The sequence below is a fragment of the Lipophrys pholis genome, assembly GCF_963383615.2.
Source record: "Lipophrys pholis genome assembly, chromosome: 4".
NCBI classification, from domain to species: Eukaryota; Metazoa; Chordata; class Actinopteri; order Blenniiformes; family Blenniidae; genus Lipophrys; species Lipophrys pholis.
The window spans coordinates 8,915,200-8,933,775 of record NC_137637.1 but is presented as its reverse complement, the minus strand read 5'-3'; the positions used below and the strand labels follow the sequence as shown (position 1 = coordinate 8,933,775).

The window sequence follows — 18,576 nt, the reverse complement described above, 5'->3', positions numbered from 1 at the left end:
ATATTATTAGCATGTGAAATTCATTCATAAATGTGGGTGTGAAAAGAAATGCAATTCCAGTTCTCTATATGTGTGGCACAGATGGACATAAACATTGAACTTCATTGACAAACATCTAAATGATTCATTGCAGCATGTTATACATTTGATTATAATTCTCTCTCATAATTCAATTAAATTCAATTTTATTTGTAAAGCGCTAAATCACATCAACAAACATCTCAAAGCGCTCTTACAATGATAGAGTACAACAGAACCCAACTAAACCCTTCCAAAACAAGCAGATGTAACAAGCAACAGTGGCCAGGAAAAACTCCCTCGCATGGAGAGAAGTTCATAAGAACTCCCTCTTCAGGAAGAAACCGTGGGGCGGACCCTAGACTCTGGAAGGGCGGCCATCCGCCTTGACCGGTTGGGGGGAGAAGTACATGGGATAGGACAGGGAGAGAGAGGAAGAGAAGAGGGAGAGAGAGAGAGTGGCAGACAGGCGAGATAAGTACAAATACTAAGAAAAGTCTATGATGAGCGTTGGTCTGATGATGAACCAATCTCAGTCTGGAGTTTAAGGGCCGTGCCGTTGCGGTGGGGTCACGGTGCTGTAGTGGGGTCGGGTAGTAGGACCGTCGTAACTCCACTCTGGGAGTCTTGGGTCTGATCCCCTGGATCCTGCTCCCCTCCTGTCAGGGAGAAAAAAGACGGCGGCAGTATCTGGTGGCTACAGTAATGTTGTTACACAGAGAGAAAGAAAGAAAGACAAGAAACAGAACCTCCAAATGTAGAGTTACTCCCTTTAACGGGAGAGAGAAAATCCCCTCAGCAGTCTAGGCCTATAGCAGCTCAACTTAGTGGTCCTATTTTATTCCTAATGATAAGCTTTATCAAAGAGGAAGGTTTTTAGTCTACTCTTAAATAAACTAATGGTGTCGGCCCTTCGGACCGAGGTTGGTAGTTGATTCCAGAGTAAAGGAGCCATATGGCTGAAACTCCTGCCTCCTGTTTTACTTTTATGGACTTTAGGGATTACCAACAGTCCTGCATCCTCAGAGCGAAGGGCTTGTGGAGGGTGATAAACTTCTAGAAGTTTCTCGATATAGGACGGAGCCTGGTGATGAAGAGTTTTATATGTGATCAGAAGGATCTTGAATTCTATTCTAGATTTAATTGGAAGCCAGTGTAAGGATGCTAAGACTGGGGAGATGTGCGCTCTTCTTCCAGTTCTGGTTAGTAAACGTGCAGCAGCGTTCTGCACTAGCTGTAAGATCCTAACAGAGGAGTTTGGACAGCCTGACATTAGGGAGTTACAATAATCTAATCTTAAAGTCACAAAGGCATGCATAATTTTTGCTGCATCTTTGAAGGACAAGAAGTTTCTAATTTTTGCAATATTCCTTAGATGGAAGAAGGCTGTCCTGGAGACATGTTTAACATAACCATTAATAGTTTTCTCATATGGATGCACTGATAAAAATGGTTTCATCCCAAATAGATGCTTCCTATTTAGATGTCTTATTATAGTAAGTTAATTATTAGTCACGTTTTAGTGACCCAGGATAAATAGTAATGTATTTTTACACATAATGACATATCGTACCTTTAAAAAAAGTAGCTCAACATTGGTTAAATATCTTGGCGGGGAGAGAAAAAAAAAGTTGTGGAGTCCTTCATAGAAAAGACGCTCGGAGTGGAAAACAAATCAAGCACATATGTGAAGGCGGCAGGAGGAAACAGGGATGGAGACTCAGCACGGATGAAATGCATCATCAGTCCATGCGGAAGTCAGGTTCTCTCTATTTTCTTCACGTTTATAGTGATTTGTTCTCTGCACACGTCTGTGTAGTTTCATTACAAACTCAAACAACAGCGCCCTCCAGTAGCCCGGCATACTAACTACATCATTGTCTCTGTGTCTGCTGCTGCAGTGTAAACACACTCCTTTTTTTTTAGCGGATTAGGTGTTCTCACGTGAAACGTTGTCGTGTAAACAGGGCCTAAGAATTGGAAAACGGCAACACACAGCACAGCCTGTGTCCGACTACCGCTTCGATACGTCAGAGCGGCCACCATATTGTGGGAGTCAAGTCTGCCCTGTCAGCCTAAACAAATCTATGTGACACAGGGTGTCCGCAGGGTCTTAAAAAGTATTAAAAGTTGATAAATCAATTGTTGGAAAATTAAGGCCCTTAAAAGTATTAAAAAAGTCTTAATCGCGATTCTATCAGTTATTAAATTTTATACGCTCTGACTCGGTTGCGTTCTCGGAGCGAGATTGCCTCGGGGCCACGCGCGTACAGGTGCGACGTCAACACATCACAGCGAAGATTCTGGCGCAAAAATAGACGAAAAGAAACATCTGATCCAACCTGTGGGGATTTCTGATCCATGAAGCCTCGTCTGCTTCACTGTTGCTGAAATGACTCCACAGTGTTTCCCTGCTGCTGCTGCTCTGCTCACTGGCTGCAAACTGTGGACTGGATTTCCTGAAGGGAGGCGGGTCTCAATGAGACGAGGAGTAATGAGTCAGGAAATCCATTCCACAGTTTGCAGCCAGCGAGCAGGCTAGGGCAGTAGCACTGTGCTATCCAACTTTTCATGACAACGTGTTGCTGTTTGGATGTATTTTACACTCAAAGCATCGACGTGGATGTTTGCAAAGCCGTTGTACAGCGAGGCGGTCACTCTGCCGCCAGACGTCACCGCTAGCTCCCTGAGGAGAACAGTACTGACCGTGACATCAAAACAATGAACACCAGCTCCTCCGCTGTAGCAGGTGATTCACACCTCCGTGAAGCTGCGTACTAGTCCGCGCTAAACTCCCTGAAAATAGTCCCAATGGTTGGAGCTGCGTTAGAGCTGGAAACATTCGGTTTGTGCTGCGTTACTAAAGAATTTTCCCAGGGATTAATAAAGTGATTCTGAGGTTTTAAAGATAGAACTAGTTTATCATGAGATGATGACGTCACGTAGACCCCCACATTGTCCAAATGGAACAAAAATAGTTTGTACTGCTTCCTTTTCTGACCTTATACTAGCCTCAAGGTGTCTTTTGAGAGAATACATGCATACATTTGTACATTTCATACTTGCCTGCAGAGAGGAGTTTATTACAGCCTCATATAAAATCATCAATAATGATAATAATAATAATATTAAAGCAAACAGAGCTCTGGCACCAGAATTGTATCAGCAGATATACAAATTTGGGGATCGGGATCGGATCAGAAGTGAAAAAACATGGATCGGTGCTTCCCTACTGCTATGTAGATGAGCAAGTTCCTGAAGCTGTCCCTCGATCAGACACCTGAAATAAGAACATTTGAATGTTGAATTGTGCTTCAATACTTGTTTTCAAAATATTTTAGTGACAAAAAACTGGATACACATTAGGTCAGTTTGTGTTCGACATTACTGGACTCTGTCATGCATCAGTTTTGTTTCTTTTTATTGGTGTACTCTCGTCACTGAATAATATCATTTAATGTATGATACTGTATGTATGAATTCTTCCCTTAAAATCATTAATGCAGTACTTGTATATAATACAGAGTTGTTTTCAACTATTCTAAGGTAATTAAAATGACTCTGTTAATGTTTAAATAAATTAAATATGTAAATGAACTCTGATAGGTTAAATGCCTAAATGTTTCAGTACTTTGTCAGAATCTGCATGGATACTCTCATGGAATGAATTGTAAATTGTAAAAAGTAATTTGTGAAATCCTATTATGTCTGTCTCGTCATTTTGTAACGCAATTGTAAACAATTACAGAAACAGAGTACAATGTATTTATTGGTCGAATTCATACATTCGAAGCTTATAGATTTCCATTAAACTTCGGGCAAGTAAAAAGTTGTCCGGGCAAGTAAAAAGTTGAAAGCACTTGCCCGAAGTCCTATATGCAAGGTACTAGCCATAAGGCTGCTGTTGGCAGCATCTTTCTGTGGTCCACCAACAACACGGCCACCTGGTAACGTGACAGGTGGGCTAGCCAACACAGCAACGACCTCTGCTTCATGGTCTGCTGACATAAGGGTTGCTATGGGCGGCATACCAATGCTGTGTGCAGAGGTTATCTGGTGTGTCAACACAGTAGCAAATCACCACTCATTGAACTCAAACGAAGGAATTGCGGACATTTTTAAGTCGATGTTTCCGGATTCGGACATTGCTAAGACGTTCACCTGTGGCAAGGACAAAACTGGATACGTCATAAGATTGGGGTTAGCACTGTACTTTAAGCAGCAGCTTGTTGATAGCATCAACAAAGCTGACCCGTTTGTGTTGATGTTGGACAAGTCTTGTAATAAGTACTTATTTTCCGCCAGTTGGCGTTTAAGTCATTCTTTTGAGTTTTATTCCTTCTCAGTTGACCTCATTTCTGTTTTTAATTTATTAAATTAAAAATTATTTCATTTATTTAATATTTATTTTATTTTATGGAACGTATTGAGAGGAAATGGAAGAAGTTTGCAGATGGGACATTGGGACTGCTGTGCTCTCCTTTTAGAGCAGCAACATGATGGAGCCCATGACAAAAATATGCAAAGGTGTTTATTTACACACAATGTGACTTTTATGTACAATGAACATGTACATTAGGGCACAAGTTATAACCTTTGTTTGTGGAACAAATGTAGATTTTTACATATTTACACACAATTACATATTTACCTATTATACTTTCATTTATTTTTACAAATTTAACTTTAGTATCACATAAAAAAAATTTTGTTATATATTTACCTATTACATATTTATTTATTGTTACACATTTTTCTATTATTCCATATTATATGACATATTCTCTTTCAGCTCTTGATTTATTAGATTTTTCGCTCTCAGTTCCTCCAGAAGACCACACACTGTGCTCTTTGCCCTCCGTTCTCTATCTTTGGCATTCCTCTTCTCTCTTCTCAGACTCTCCACCTCGGCCATGGCTTCACTGAGTCTGGCTTTCAAAGCATCAGGACATGTGGGCAGCGCATAGGAGTGGTCCTAGTGGAAAAAAGAAAGATTTGCATGTTCGAGTCCTGTGTTATCACATTAATTCACTGCTTGTGCAACGTGCAAACAATTGATCTGCTATCCTAATCAATATATATAATAGGGATGTCCCAATCTGATCAGTAGATATCAGATCGGGGCCAATATTAGTGATTTGTGAGTGCTCGGGGATCGGCAAATCCAGCCGGTCACCCAGCCGATCTAAAAAAAAAAAAAAAAAAAACACGGTCCGCAACGTCCCCTAATTACGGAAGAGTTTTAAGGCCACTGAAGAAAAAATTAATTTGGGAGGCTAATAAAAAAAACAAAAACCTTTGTGGCCTCAAAAAATGTCGAAAATCAAATTCGAGATTATTTTTTTTCACGGTGGAAAAAAAAGTCCGTCCATCCACATGCCAGCCGCGTGTGACTGCTTCCACCGCATATCAGGCGGTTTAATGAAGTGATGAAAAGATACTTCAGGACAGAATGTTGCTCATAAACATGGTGCAGTTATCATCAGTATCAGGACTAGAAGAGACAGAGCAGCCTGCTGCCTTGTTCCGTCGTGGAAGTTTGTCGAGTATGAAGGGCAAAGGCACGAATCCCGGGCTGCTTATTTAAATGTGTTCTTATTAATCAAGGAAATCCTGTGTAAAGTCACATGCCCATAAGCAGTAAGCAACCCGATATAGTCAGAATTAAGTGATTTAATGTGAATACACATCTACGGGCAAATGATGAGGGATGGATAGACGGTCTCTCCGTGAAAAAAAAGAAATCTTGAATTTGATTTTCGACTTTTTCTGGTGCCACAAAAGGTTTTTTTTGCCTCCGAAAAAAAAATCTCAAATTTGATTTTTGATTTTTTTTGAGGCCACGAAGGTTTTTTTTTTTTTTATTATTTTAGCCTCTGAATATTTTTTTTTCTTCAGTGGCCCTAAAACTTTTCCGTACCTAATAACCACAACAATCAGGGACTACAAGCTCCGGTCGAGCTGCAGAAGCTAGAAGCAGGCGGAGCGGGGCCATAGACCTATAAAACTAGAGTTATATATAGTGGTTTATGTGTTTATGTGCAGAAGTCGACTTCTAAATTTCTATGTGATCTGTCTTCTTCTGCTTTTTTATTGTATTTGGTGAGTCACAGCGCCCCTAAAGGCCTGGCATGTGTATTACATGCCCTGAACCCTCGTGTTGAGCCTTGTTCATAGTGAGGTGTGGACGGTTTTTTGGGAGAAGGCCAGGGAGAACAAAAGATCATTCTTGTCGTGTGGCTGTACCCTCAGTTTACAACAACAACTAAAGAGAAAGAGAAGAATTTTGATTCAATAAATGAGTTTTACAATAATTTCTAGCTAAACAGAGCTTCTGCCAATAGTGCTTTTAGCTTCAGACATCTTAGTTGCTCTAAAAATAGACTATTGAGTATATTTGCAATAGCAATGTGAGTATCGGATCGGGAAAGTATCGGTATCGGCCGATACTCAATTCTGAAAAATCGGATCGGTATTGGGGGCAAAAAAGTGTGATCGGGACATCCCTAGTATGTAATAATAATGTTTGTGTACATGTCAGTATGTCTAAAACGAGTGCCATGTGACATGTTGCTCACAGCTGTTTGAGCACAGCCAGACAGTACTTCCTACTCACAAGACTGGGATCAGGCTGAGGTTCTCCTGCTGTAACAGGCGGGGAACAGTACACTGACTGGTTCGGAGATGCTGCAGTGTCTGCCTGTTTGGATGTCCAGCCAGTCCTGGTTGCCACCGGCTGAAATGAAAGCAATCACACTTGGAATGCTATATCTGGTTACCACACAATGTCGTGGAAATACTCCTTTAAGTCGAACATGTAGCTAAACAAAACAATTCTCCAAACTGTGTGGTATTGTTTTAACTTTATCACCTAGTGATGCACCTACTTTTTTAAGACGAGCTGGGAAGTTGAAGACAGATGGCACTACTCCATCCCTGATCCGGACAGTCTGACCCGTCCTGTCGAAGTCCACCTGCCTGAAGTGTTCACTGCAGAGCCTCGAGTACACAGTGGCAATAAAAGCCTTCCTTCGGAGGGCGACTTCCCACTGCTTCCTCGCCGTTTGGTTGGTGGGAAACCTTCAAATGCGCAAAAAGTTAGTCAATAGCCGTCATATAAGCCCACAGTTCAGTTGAAAGCAACTGATTTCTTTTGAAATGTAATATTCTACACACTACAACTAAAATAGCCTCCGTTAGATGAACCGAATGGACGTTGATATTTGAGGGCGAGCTTAAGCCAGGGAATAGAGAGCATTTCCCACGGCTCCAGCTCATCTATGTCCCAAGTTAATGTTATATGAGCTAAACACAACGGCAACAATAAAAAAAAATATTTTTCCTACCTGTGGAAGGTAATCCCACGCAGTCGATTATCCTTATTTTGTCTGTTTGTACAACCAAAAGCACAACAGTGATGCGGCATCGTTGCTGAAGTCCTGACAAATGCCACTCACAAGATGGCGGATGCACTGACGTATGTTCCTGCCAGTCGTTGAGGCGTCTCTTGCATAGACCCGCCTGCAGGATACGCTGTATTGAACCACCGGATATCACGTGACACACATCGGAAGTTAGCCCGCCATTGAGGAGCACTTTCAACGTGATCCTTTCGTCGTCTCATTCTGGGAAACTAACCAATTCTTCTCTAAATCCCTCTGACTAGTGGAATACTGCAGCAATGGCGTACCGAGGACAGGGGCAGAAGGTCCAGAAGGTTATGGTGCAGCCCATTGTATCCTTTTTGTAATCACAATTTCACACACGCGTTCGAATGATCGGCTAGGCTAAGTTAGCAGCAAGGCTAAGCTTAGGTTTAACTTCTCTGAACTTATTTATTTCCAGTTTTATTTGGATAGGTAACGAGAAACTGATTATAACCTTAATTTAAGATGCGTGAACACATAATGGATGTTTTATTGCACTCACGGGAGATAAGGCTCACCTAGCCGCGGCTCACCGGTGTTGCGGATTTTGCGGTTTCTCTGTTAACTGCCGACCGACTTATTTTTGTTTTTCTTGGTGCTGCCAGTAACAGCCGATGTTACTTTATAAGTCAAATGCAGTTAAACGGCGGTCCGGAATTCTGTCGAGTTTATAAACATCTGCTCCTCCCAGCTGCAACAAGGGACGCGAAGCAAGTCGGTCACCAGTTAGCAAGGGCGCCAGTTAATCCGAAACACCAGATCAACGATAGCTATTGTAGGACAACTCGTCCACAAAACTGCAACAGCACCCTCAAAGGACAACTCGTCCACGGATGAGATTTCAGATTTTTTTTGAGAAAATAAATCTTGATTGGTATTTTGTATATTTTTCATACATATAGTATCACATGGCTTTGTTTCTCGCGCAGAATGGTCTTTGCGCACATGACGGCGCCCCTCTCCCTCCAAACTTCGGCACTGCCGCATGCGCGTTCCAGCTCGCCAGTGACTATCAGTCATATTTAATCTTGTTTATCATGTAACGTCGCTACTGTATGAGCCCCGCAGCTCGTTCACATGTCGGAAGACGCACCTACGTGATGCACATTATCACTCAAAGTTGTCAGCTATGAAGCAGCGTTTTAACTTTAAAACCGCACAGCTTATTTAAAAATTTTTTTCCTGAAATGCAGCTTCCAAATCTAGAAATTACAATGTCGTCCCCAACCTCTTTTTCATTGTTTACTCTACACGTGTTTAACTTGTGTCTGTTGGATTTCCTTCACTCTGCCTGCCAGAACCTAATTTTTCGTTATCTTCAAAACGTGAGTACCCGTACACCTCACACTTTATGTGCATACTTTTTAAAATTTGGTCCAGACTCATCAAAATGTACAAAAATACAGAATCATACAGATGAGAAGATAAAAAAACTATTTATGCCATATATATAGAATAGAAGTCCTTTATTGTCACTCTAGCTATGTTAAAACTGTTAACTGCAGTGAAATGTTGTATTAGTGCAGACAGTATTAAAGTGCTTGCTCTTTGCCATTTAATATGTTTTTGATTATTTGTTAACATAGTTTATCTACATGTACATTTATTCAGACAGTATTAAAATGCTGACATGTGAATAAGAGGTTTTTTGTTGTTTCCCAGCGCTCGCGGATCCAGGTGTGGCTGTACGAGCAGGTGAACATGCGGATAGAGGGCTGCATCATTGTGAGTGTCCTTTGTTTATTATGATCTGCAGTGTGATGTCCCTTTTAAAATGTTGGGTATGGATGACGATCTCGTATTCACATCAAGCAGCTGAATATTATGAAGAGGACGATCTTTGTGGTCTAAATCAGGGCAGTAATAACTGAATTGATTCTATTTAACCTGCTTCAGTTTGTATTAATGGTGACAATAGACCTGGTAGTTTTATAGTCAAGTCATCGTAATGACAATCAAACTTGGTCGTCTGTACATACGAATGTCTGTACTCCAAATGTTGATGTTTCTATTTTATTGTTCTCTGCTGCATGTGTGTGTGGTTTCATTACAAAAACAACCAACAGCATCAACTAGTTGTCCAACATGAAAACTACCTATTTCTTAGGGTTTCCGTTTTGTATAATCAAATGTAAATGGGGTGTAAAGTGTGCATTTGACCCGCAGGCCTCATGTAACTCCTCCACCAGTGTCAATCCTCCCATAAATACTGAAAAGCTAAAATTTGAAGGTGAAAATAATCCAATGAATGAAGTTTAATTCAATGAGCTCAATTTAAATCTAAATTAGCTCCAGTCCTCAGACATTGTCATTGATTAGTTTTATTTTGGCCCGCTGCTTCTCAAGATGACATTTGATGAAAGTTTCCCACCTCTGACTGATCAGTCTACTTTTGATCTGTTTCCATCAGGGATGTAAAACTGGTTAAAATATCATTCATCACAAAGATTTATTGGCAAGTTATTTATGAATAGAACTGGCTGTATGTCTGATTATAACCATGCATACGTTTTATTTGTAAATAAACAGTAATACAGTAATTCTGAGTTAATTATTGGATCTCGGGTAGGGCTGAACGATTTATTGCATTTGCGCTAATATCGCGATATGATAAAACGGGATTTTCTAATCGCAAAGGCTGCGATTTGACCTGCTCCTGTGCGTGTCATCTGCCTACCTTCCCCGAACGGGCGAATTGTTTTTAGGGATGAAGCCGATCCAATCCAGTATCGGGTTCCGATATCAACGTATTTCACGGATCAGAAATTTCATGTCCAACCTGCTGAGATTTCTGATCCATGAAGCCTCGTCTGCTTCACTGTTGCTGAAATGACTCCACAGTGTTTCCCTGCTGCTGCTGCTCTGCTCGCTGGCTGCAAACTGCGGACTGGATTTCCTGAAGGGAGGCGGGTCTCAATGAGACGAGGAGTAATGAGTCAGGAAATCCATTCCACAGTTTGCAGCCAGCGAGCAGGCTAGGGGAGTAGCACTGTGCTATCCAACTTTTCATGACAACATGTTGCTGTTTAGACAGATTTTACACTCAAAACACCACAAAGCAACAAACTAACACATCAACGTTGTACAGCGAGGCGGTCAACACACGTCACCGTTTTAAATCTCCAGCTCCCCGAGGAGAACGGCACTGACCACGACATCAAAACAATGAACATCAGCTCCTCCGCTGTAGCAGTCGATTCACGCCTCCATGAATCTGCGTCCTACTCCACGCTAAACTCCCTGAAAATAGTCCCAATCATTCGTGTTGTGTTAGAGCTGGAAAGATTCTGTTTGTGCTGCGTTGCTAAATAATTTCTCCAGGGATTAATAAAGTGGTTCTGAGGTTTTAAAGATATAACTAGTTTATTATGAGATGATGACGTCACACAGACCCCCACATTGTCCAAATGGAACAAAAATAGTTTGTACTGCTTCCTTTTCTGACCTTATACTAGCCCCAAGTTGCCTTTTGAGAGAATACATGCATCCATTTGTACATTTCATACTTGCCTGCAGAGAGGAGTTTATTACAGCCTCATATAAAGTCATCAATAATGATAATAATAATATTAAAGCAAACAGAGCTCTGCTATCAGAGATTATTATCAGCAAATATAAAAATTTAAGTATCGGGATCGAATCGGAAGTGAAAAAACGTGGATCGGTGCTTCCCTACTGTAATGTAGATTAGCAAACCGCTCAAAATCCTTAATGTCAAGCCCTGCATTAGTATAGTGACCAAACCTGGGTTTACGGCTTTAATAAGCACAATGCACAAGCGGTTGGCTTGTTGTGGTGAACACTTACAAGACTGCAAATCACAGTATTTAGTAAGTTTACAACTGTAATTGATGTAGAAGATAAACTGTCTTTCATATTAATACATGCTTCATTTGACTTTATCTTAACATAATCCTAGCCTATAAGAAAGAGCAGTTTATGTATAATAAATCTGATATTGTTTATTATAAGACAGATTGATTCATTGCTTGTTTGTTGAAAAATACATGAGAAGAGGACCTTGAAAAAATAATCGCATTTTAAATCACAATGGAAATATTGAGGAAAAAAATTGCAATTGGATTATTTTCCAAAATCGTTCAGCCCTAATCTCGAGTCAAATCATTTGACCATCACTTGACTCACTGTAAAATCTAATGTAACTTCTGTGCATCAGGTGGGAGCCATTTGTCCTTTTTCATTAAGGCCAAAATCCTTCAATTTTCTATTGTGTGGCTTTAGAAGAAGTCTTCTTTTAATTATTTCCTCATTGAGGTTTTCGAATAGACACTGCTGTGTTGGGTTAAATTGACCAGCATCTTCAACTTGTTTGTGCGGTTGACTCCACTCAGAGTGAGAACAATAAGCTTCTTCAGGGTGAGAAGGTTTGTTTTTTTTAAACCCAAAGTTAACGTGTTATTGTGTTCCAGGGCTTCGATGAATACATGAATCTGGTTCTAGATGATGCAGAGGAAGTCCACATGAAAACGAAGAACAGAAAGCCTCTCGGTAAGATCACTCCGTCAATAATATCCATTCACTGAAGAGGCAGATAATGTAAAGTCCCTCAGAGCCCGTTCACACCTGGCATTATCATGCGTTTCAGGTTATCTGATTGCATGAGTCGAGCCCTGACGCAGACATTTTTTTTTTTTTTTTTTTAAATTTTTATTTTAGCACTGTATTAATCCCCAGGGGGGAATTTCCATCATGTTTTTTGAGAATGTGGCAGAAAACTGGAGCACCCGTAGGAAACTCACGCACACAAGGAGAACATGCAAACTCTCCACATCCTGGGCCATATTTGAACCAACGACATTCTTGCTGTGAGGCGAGAGCGCTAACCACTGCGCCACTTGTTCTTTATTTGTTTCGGGCTAACCACTTTAGATCAGCTTGTTTTATTACCTCTAATTTTGTAGATATTGTATACTTAAAATTATTAGAAATATTATTTCGATTGAAAAATAAGTCTTCCCACCTGTATTGACTTTTTTGTTATAAATTAAGAGGAAATAATTACAATTTAAGAGGATTGGGTGTCTTTGAAAGAGGTTATGTGAAGACCAATGTTATATACAGATGTGTTTGATTTTTGAGAGTCATATTATGGAATGTACTTGGCGATTACTTAAAATTATGTAAATTTCTGATAACTCCGATAACTTGGAGTAAGTTTTTGTTATGGTTTGTTTTTAAGTTGGGTTTTTTCTCTTTGTATTACTGGCGTTCAGGGTTACTTTATGGATTTTAAGGGATAGGAAAAAGTAAGGCTTGGCTTCGGCCTATACTCATTTCAGCTGCAGAGATTGTGGAAATGTTTCGGTACTATGAACTGTACAAAATTCAAATTTTGTACTGCCAAACTAAACGCGATAAACTGTTGGTTGGTTGGTTGGTTGGTCACTCCCACTAAATGGCCCAATGCACACGATTGGTTTTATCTCTGCGATAAACACCGGAATGTTTGTTGAGGTACTTCAGATGTTTTAAATGAAAACGCAGTGCACAAGGATGACATTTACATCCGAGTTGTTTTCCTGTGAAGCCACAGTCCCTGAGCACATTCGTGAAGCATGCTGTTTACACTACAATGCCTCTGTTGTCCCTGATCACCTCGGGAAGTGGTTTGAGTGAAAGCTGTTTGGCGCCTGTAAACGCTGGTTAACGTCAGGTCTAAGTGTAAGGTATAAGTCAGGGATGTCAAACTGGCCAGATCTTGAGTTGGATGAACTGGTAAAATAGTGCCATAAAAAACATTATGGCACTATTGTTGTCAGAGTGAGTTTGTAAAAACAGCTATAGGTGAATGCTTTTTTTGACATGTCACATTATTTTGCATCAGAAGGTTTCATTAAAATTAAAATTCCTGAAAAGGAAAAACACTCTGAATTAAAGCTGCATGCAGCCTTGATCGGGACCTCACACTCTGGCCTCTGGCCTGTCGGGGTCAGCCCAATCATGGCCTCTATTATTTTTGTCGTGTTTATTATTCTTTTTTTGCCCCAAACTTGCACATAAACTCACCAAATTTGGCACATTCATAAAGACTGGCGATAGAATTAAGGAAATGTAAAAATGAACACCCAGAGTGCTAAAATGGCTCGCTAACGCCACCTAGAAAAACTAAAACGGCCACCACGGCCCGTAGAAATGTAGAGAGATCAAACCAAAACTCAATTGTTCGTCTGATCGAGACCTAAAAATCATGCGCTGGTACCTTAGACCTAAATCTGAAAGGAAGTCCGGTTTGCCTTTCAAAGTACGATTTTCACCCAAAGAACGGCCCTCAACCTCTGAAGGAGAATATATTTAACCCCCTAAACATGCTTACATGCTCACCAAATTTGGCATGCTCATTAACACTAAATAACATAAGAAAATGTAAAAATTAACCCCCAGAGTGCCAAAATGTGCTCTCTCACGCCACCTACACACACTACAACGGCCACCAAAAATAGTTAAATGGCGACCATGGCCGGTAGGAATGTTGTAGCGAGATCAAACCAAAACTCAATTGTACGTCTCATCAAGCCCTACAAATCACGCGCTGGCAGGGCTCGACGTTAAGGCTTGTCCAAACGTCCGGGGCTTGTAAAAGCTTTGCTCGGGCAAGTGAATTCGGGATAGGGTTGTGATATAAACGTATTTCACGGATCAGAAATTTCATATCCAACCTGCAGAGATTTCTGATCCATGAAGCCTCATCTGTGCTTCAGTGTTGCTGAAATGACTCCACAAGTGTTTCCCTGCTGCTGGCTGCAAACTGTGGACTGGATTTCCTGAAGGGAGGCGGGTCTCAATGAGACGAGGAGTAATGAGTCATGAAATCCATTCCACAGTTTGCAGCCAGCGAGCAGGCTAGGGCAGTAGCACTGTCCTATCCAATTTTTCATGACAACATGTTGCTGTTTGGACAGATTTTACACTCAAAACACCACAAAGCAACAAAGCAATGTGGATGTTAGCAAAGCAGTTGTACAGCGAGGCGGCGTTCTGCAGCCAGACGTCACCATTTTAAAACTTCCGCTCGCCGAGGAGAACGGCACTGACCGCGGCATCAAAGCAATGAACAGCAGCTCCTCAGGGTCGAGAGAGCGAATGCCAGCCGGCCCCGGTGATGTCGCTCCAGCGGAGTGATACTGGAGCGCACTCCAGGTTACACAAAGCCAGTTGGCGTCGGTCCGCAACTTCCGCGTTGGGGCTGAGAGAGGGGACACGATTCGGGGCCCTACAACCGGGGCTCGGAGCAGCTCTGGTGTCCCGGCGCACTGTGTATGGACGCGGTCCGAGTCCGATCATCGCGTTGCATCACATCGCGTCTTGAGCCGCTGGCCAGCGACGTCACGTGTTGTGACGAGCGGACTCGGTAGCACACCGGAGCTGTTCGAGGGGAGCCGACGGACGTCCACGGCTGCCTCTGAGCTCCGATCCCGGTTCGTTTGTGGCTGTCGTGCTTGCTTCCGCCTCTGCTCTTTTGGGACCAACGTGAAAGTTGCTCCGCAAAAAACAAAGAACCGTGTGCAAAGCCGAGAATGTTAATAACAGAGGATTCATACAGCCGACATATTGAAATGTTGAGGGCGTGTCGTAAATCACTGACCAATCAGCAGACAGCTCCTCAAAACCGGACCTGTTCATTTGTCCTGAGTACCCCAACGGAGTGGCGATGGAAAAGCGTCACCCTTTGGAGTGGTTATTTCAGTTCCATCAGCAATTCTTGTGGTGGAAACCCAAACCGGACCGTACCATTCCATTCCTGCACTTTTTATGCGATGGAAATAATAATGTCAGTGAGGTTTTTTTGCCTAGTAGGTGGGCAGCCTAGCAGAGAGTAAAGTGACAAAATATTAGTTTGCATAATCCCGACAGATGCACACCCTCCGATACACTGCTAGCTGACTGCAACATATTCTCACATTCAGTCTAAAGCTGAAGTTGCTGCTTGTTGTCCTGCGGTTTTGCAAGCACCTCATGACGTCTCGCGCAGCTACAGATCGATAAGTGTCACAAACGATACCTTTAGAAATTAAATTGAGCTTAGTTGAACGCTCTCTGATGTCCCGTATTTTCACATTAAATTGGTCCAACCGGAGGTGGCAATAAAATTTAAAGAACATTGTGTGAAAAGGGTTTATTGTTGTTATTGTCTCTCTACCCGTGCAAAACTATTTATCATGGCGGTGGTGCAGTCGCAGTATTATTTTCAGTGATTTCTGGTGCCGTAGTGGTTTAAACGGACCCCGAAACCCTACAAATGTTTTGTTTTCACTTAAATGTTGCCATGTGAATAACCATGAAAGTGATCGCTCATCCAGATAATCCAGTAATCTGATTACACAGCAGTGTGTTTCTTCAGGTACTTTTCACACTCTTTTCCAGTTTTGGCTGTTGAGATGTTGATGAAAGTGTGTTGAGATGATGTGCTGTCTTTAGTTCTCATATGTCTCCTGCGTCTCTTCCAGGGAGGGTCATGTTGAAAGGAGACAACATCACTTTGCTGCAGAGCGTCTCCAACTGAGTTCACACACAAACACGTCTCAACTTTCCTAAGGAGAATAATTTCCTCGTTCTGGATTACATCCTTTGTGTTTGTATGACATGGATAATATGAGTGTTTCTTTTTACCATGTGCTTATATTTTGAGAATAAACCTTGTTTTTTTTCTTAATCTTGCCTGTTTTCACTTATTCCAGAAGTAGTTTCCTCTCAGAAAACATGACTGGTGCAGGACATCACATTTCTGTTTCTATCATATATGAATATTAAAGACATCCAAACTCTAAAGGGACTCAGAATTACATAGTAAACAAAGTGTTTGTTTTCTAGATTATATTATTTCATGTAGCCATGAAATAATATAATGTATACTCAATGGTATCCAATGGTTTTCAGTTAAGTGGAGTTCATCAATTTTCCTTTACGTTCTTAGGCCACAGCCACACGAGCCAAAACAATTTTATTTTCTCCCCATAGTTCTCAAATGAAATTCTGTCCAAACGTGACAATGAACATGGCTTAACACGGTTAAGGTTTTTCCATTTTCACTTGAAAATGTTTTAGCAGGCCGTCTGTGTTTCAGACCATCAGTGGAGTGTGCAGTCCAGGCTTGATTCAAAGCTCTATCACCATATATTATTCGAATGAACATTTTTTTATCAGACTTGGATTGAGTTTGTACACCAGCATCATTATCAAAAGTAGTGTAATCACCTGGATAAAAAAAATTCCTCAAAAGCTGAAATGGTTACAGTTGCTGACGAGTTAAACCGCTGGAAAATCTAAAAGGGAAAATGATGCAAACAGCTGAAATTGCTTGAACAAAGAATAAAGAGTTAAAACAGAACAGAAAAAAAGATGCTTGAATGATATAGCCCATTTCAATATAATACACTTTGACTCATTCGAAAAGGTATCAAGTCCTAACCCCATTCTTCAGCATTGACAAATGCAAAATCCAATAGAATAACTAAACAGGCAATACAAAAGAAAACAAAAAACTACTCCAATGTAGCTAGTTATGAAAACATAATAAACACAAAAAAAGAATAAATGAAGAAGCGCCATTAACATCTGCGAGATTTTCATTCTCCATTTCTGTAATTTTCAAAGATATATCTTTTGTACATTTTTTAAATATTTGTGATATTCTTACTTTGTTTAATCTTGTCGTCAGTACCATTCCACAAAACCAGCCCACAAATGGAAATACACATACTTTTTAATTTGGTCCGAGCAGAATTGTGTTTCAAGTTTAGTTTCCCTGTAAAGTTATAACCCCCACTCTGTCTTTGAACAGTTTGTGTAAGTTTACAGGTAGCAGTTTATTTATTGCTTTGTACATTATTTGTGCAGTCTTAAATTCAACCAGATCCCCAAACCTTAAGGTGTGTAGTTTTAAAAACTGTATATTGGTGTGTTCATGATATCCTGCATTACTTACTATACGAATGGCTCTTTTTTGTTTTGTGCTCAGTGAATGTAAGGTGGTTTTCTAGGTATTGCCCCATACTTCCACACAGTGATTTAAATATGGTACCACCAGTGTACGATACAGAATATACAGTGCTCTGCCTTGCTTCCCATCGCTCCGATGCTCCGTGCTACTTTTGCTCTCACATGTTTTATGTTTCCAGCACATTTTGTGATGAAGAATCATACCCAGAAATGTATTCTCATACACTTTCTTGTTCAATGTTTTTTATCATTACTTTTACTTGCGTATTTATTTTGCATTTTCCAAACAGCACAAGTTTGGTTTTTCTTAAATTTAAGGATAATTTGTTCGAATCAAACCAAGGTTTTAGTTTGCTAATTTCTGCTGTGATCACCCCCAAAAGCTGCTGCAAATTTTCCACATCACAAAAAATATTAGTGCCATCTGCAAATAGTACAAACTTTAAGATGTTTGACACCCTACATATATGATTAATATACAAGATAAATCATTTTGACCCCTGTGGGACTCCACAAGTTATATTTATGCATGTTGATTTGGAATCTTCTGTTTGCACAAAGTGAGTTCTATTACTTCTGTATCTTCTCATCCACTTTAGTACAACCCCTCTCATTCCATATTTCTTCAGTTTATTAATTAACAAATAATGATCAATTGTGTCAAATACTTTTTTTCAAATCTATAAATACCACCACTGCAAATGTCTTATTGTCTATGGAACTGGTTATGTCTTCAATTACTTCCATTAATGCCATGGATGTAGATCTTTTCCACCTGAAACCCGACTCTCAACCAGCAACTCATACTTCAATAGAAAGTTATCCAATCTACTGACAAACACTTTTTCTATAATTTTAGAGAACTGAGAGAGTAAAGACACAGGCCTATAATTAGTAAATTGATTTCTGTCTCCATCTTTGTATAGTGGGATGACTTTTGCAGTTTTCATTTTACACGGAAATACGCCAGTTTTGAAGGATAAATTATGAATGTAAGTTAAGAGTTTTACAATTACACCAATGACTGCCTTAATTAGAGCCACATCAATGTCATTCCAGTCTAGAGATTTTCTACTTACATTTGTTAACAATGTCAATAATATCCATTTCATCAACTGCTTTCAAAAACATTGAGTTTGGGTTACTATCTAACAAATCCACAATAGTCCTCTCT

At 40.5% G+C, this 18,576-nt stretch overlaps 2 protein-coding genes across 2 annotated transcripts; one reads left to right on the top strand and one right to left on the bottom strand.

The window, feature by feature from the left end:
* Positions 1-4,535: 4,535 nt before the first annotated feature.
* LOC308108949 (THAP domain-containing protein 6-like) lies at positions 4,536-7,489 on the bottom strand. Its single transcript, XM_080462280.1, has 4 exons — positions 7,365-7,489; positions 6,906-7,098; positions 6,635-6,754; positions 4,536-4,993 (listed from the first exon to the last, which is right to left on the bottom strand). The coding sequence occupies exons 1-4, from the start codon at positions 7,442-7,444 to the stop codon at positions 4,778-4,780; spliced, it is 609 nt and encodes a 202-aa protein (XP_080318406.1). The 5' UTR covers positions 7,445-7,489; the 3' UTR covers positions 4,536-4,777.
* A 91-nt stretch (positions 7,490-7,580) lies between these two features.
* Positions 7,581-16,116, top strand: snrpe (small nuclear ribonucleoprotein polypeptide E). The gene is made up of 5 exons (XM_080462272.1): positions 7,581-7,753; positions 8,744-8,770; positions 9,108-9,170; positions 11,876-11,954; positions 15,911-16,116. Exons 1-5 carry the CDS (start codon positions 7,700-7,702, stop codon positions 15,964-15,966), a joined length of 279 nt encoding a protein of 92 aa, XP_080318398.1. The 5' UTR covers positions 7,581-7,699; the 3' UTR covers positions 15,967-16,116.
* The last annotated feature ends 2,460 nt before the right edge of the window (positions 16,117-18,576 follow it).

Bases quoted from the DNA above. Each gene is read 5' to 3' on its own strand.
- LOC308108949 (XM_080462280.1), bottom strand. From the start codon at position 7,444: ATGCCGCATCACTGTTGTGCTTTTGGTTGTACAAACAGACAAAATAAG. The intron at 7,099-7,364 runs GTAGGAAAAATA...GCGCATTTGAAG, and splicing joins CGTGGGATTACCTTCCACAG to GTTTCCCACCAACCAAACGG. The intron at 4,994-6,634 runs GTGAGTAGGAAG...TTTTTCCACTAG, and splicing joins CTCAGCCTGATCCCAGTCTT to GACCACTCCTATGCGCTGCC.
- snrpe (XM_080462272.1), top strand. From the start codon at position 7,700: ATGGCGTACCGAGGACAGGGGCAGAAGGTCCAGAAGGTTATGGTGCAG. The intron at 7,754-8,743 runs GTATCCTTTTTG...TCTGCCTGCCAG, and splicing joins AGGTTATGGTGCAGCCCATT to AACCTAATTTTTCGTTATCT. The intron at 11,955-15,910 runs GTAAGATCACTC...CGTCTCTTCCAG, and splicing joins GAAGAACAGAAAGCCTCTCG to GGAGGGTCATGTTGAAAGGA.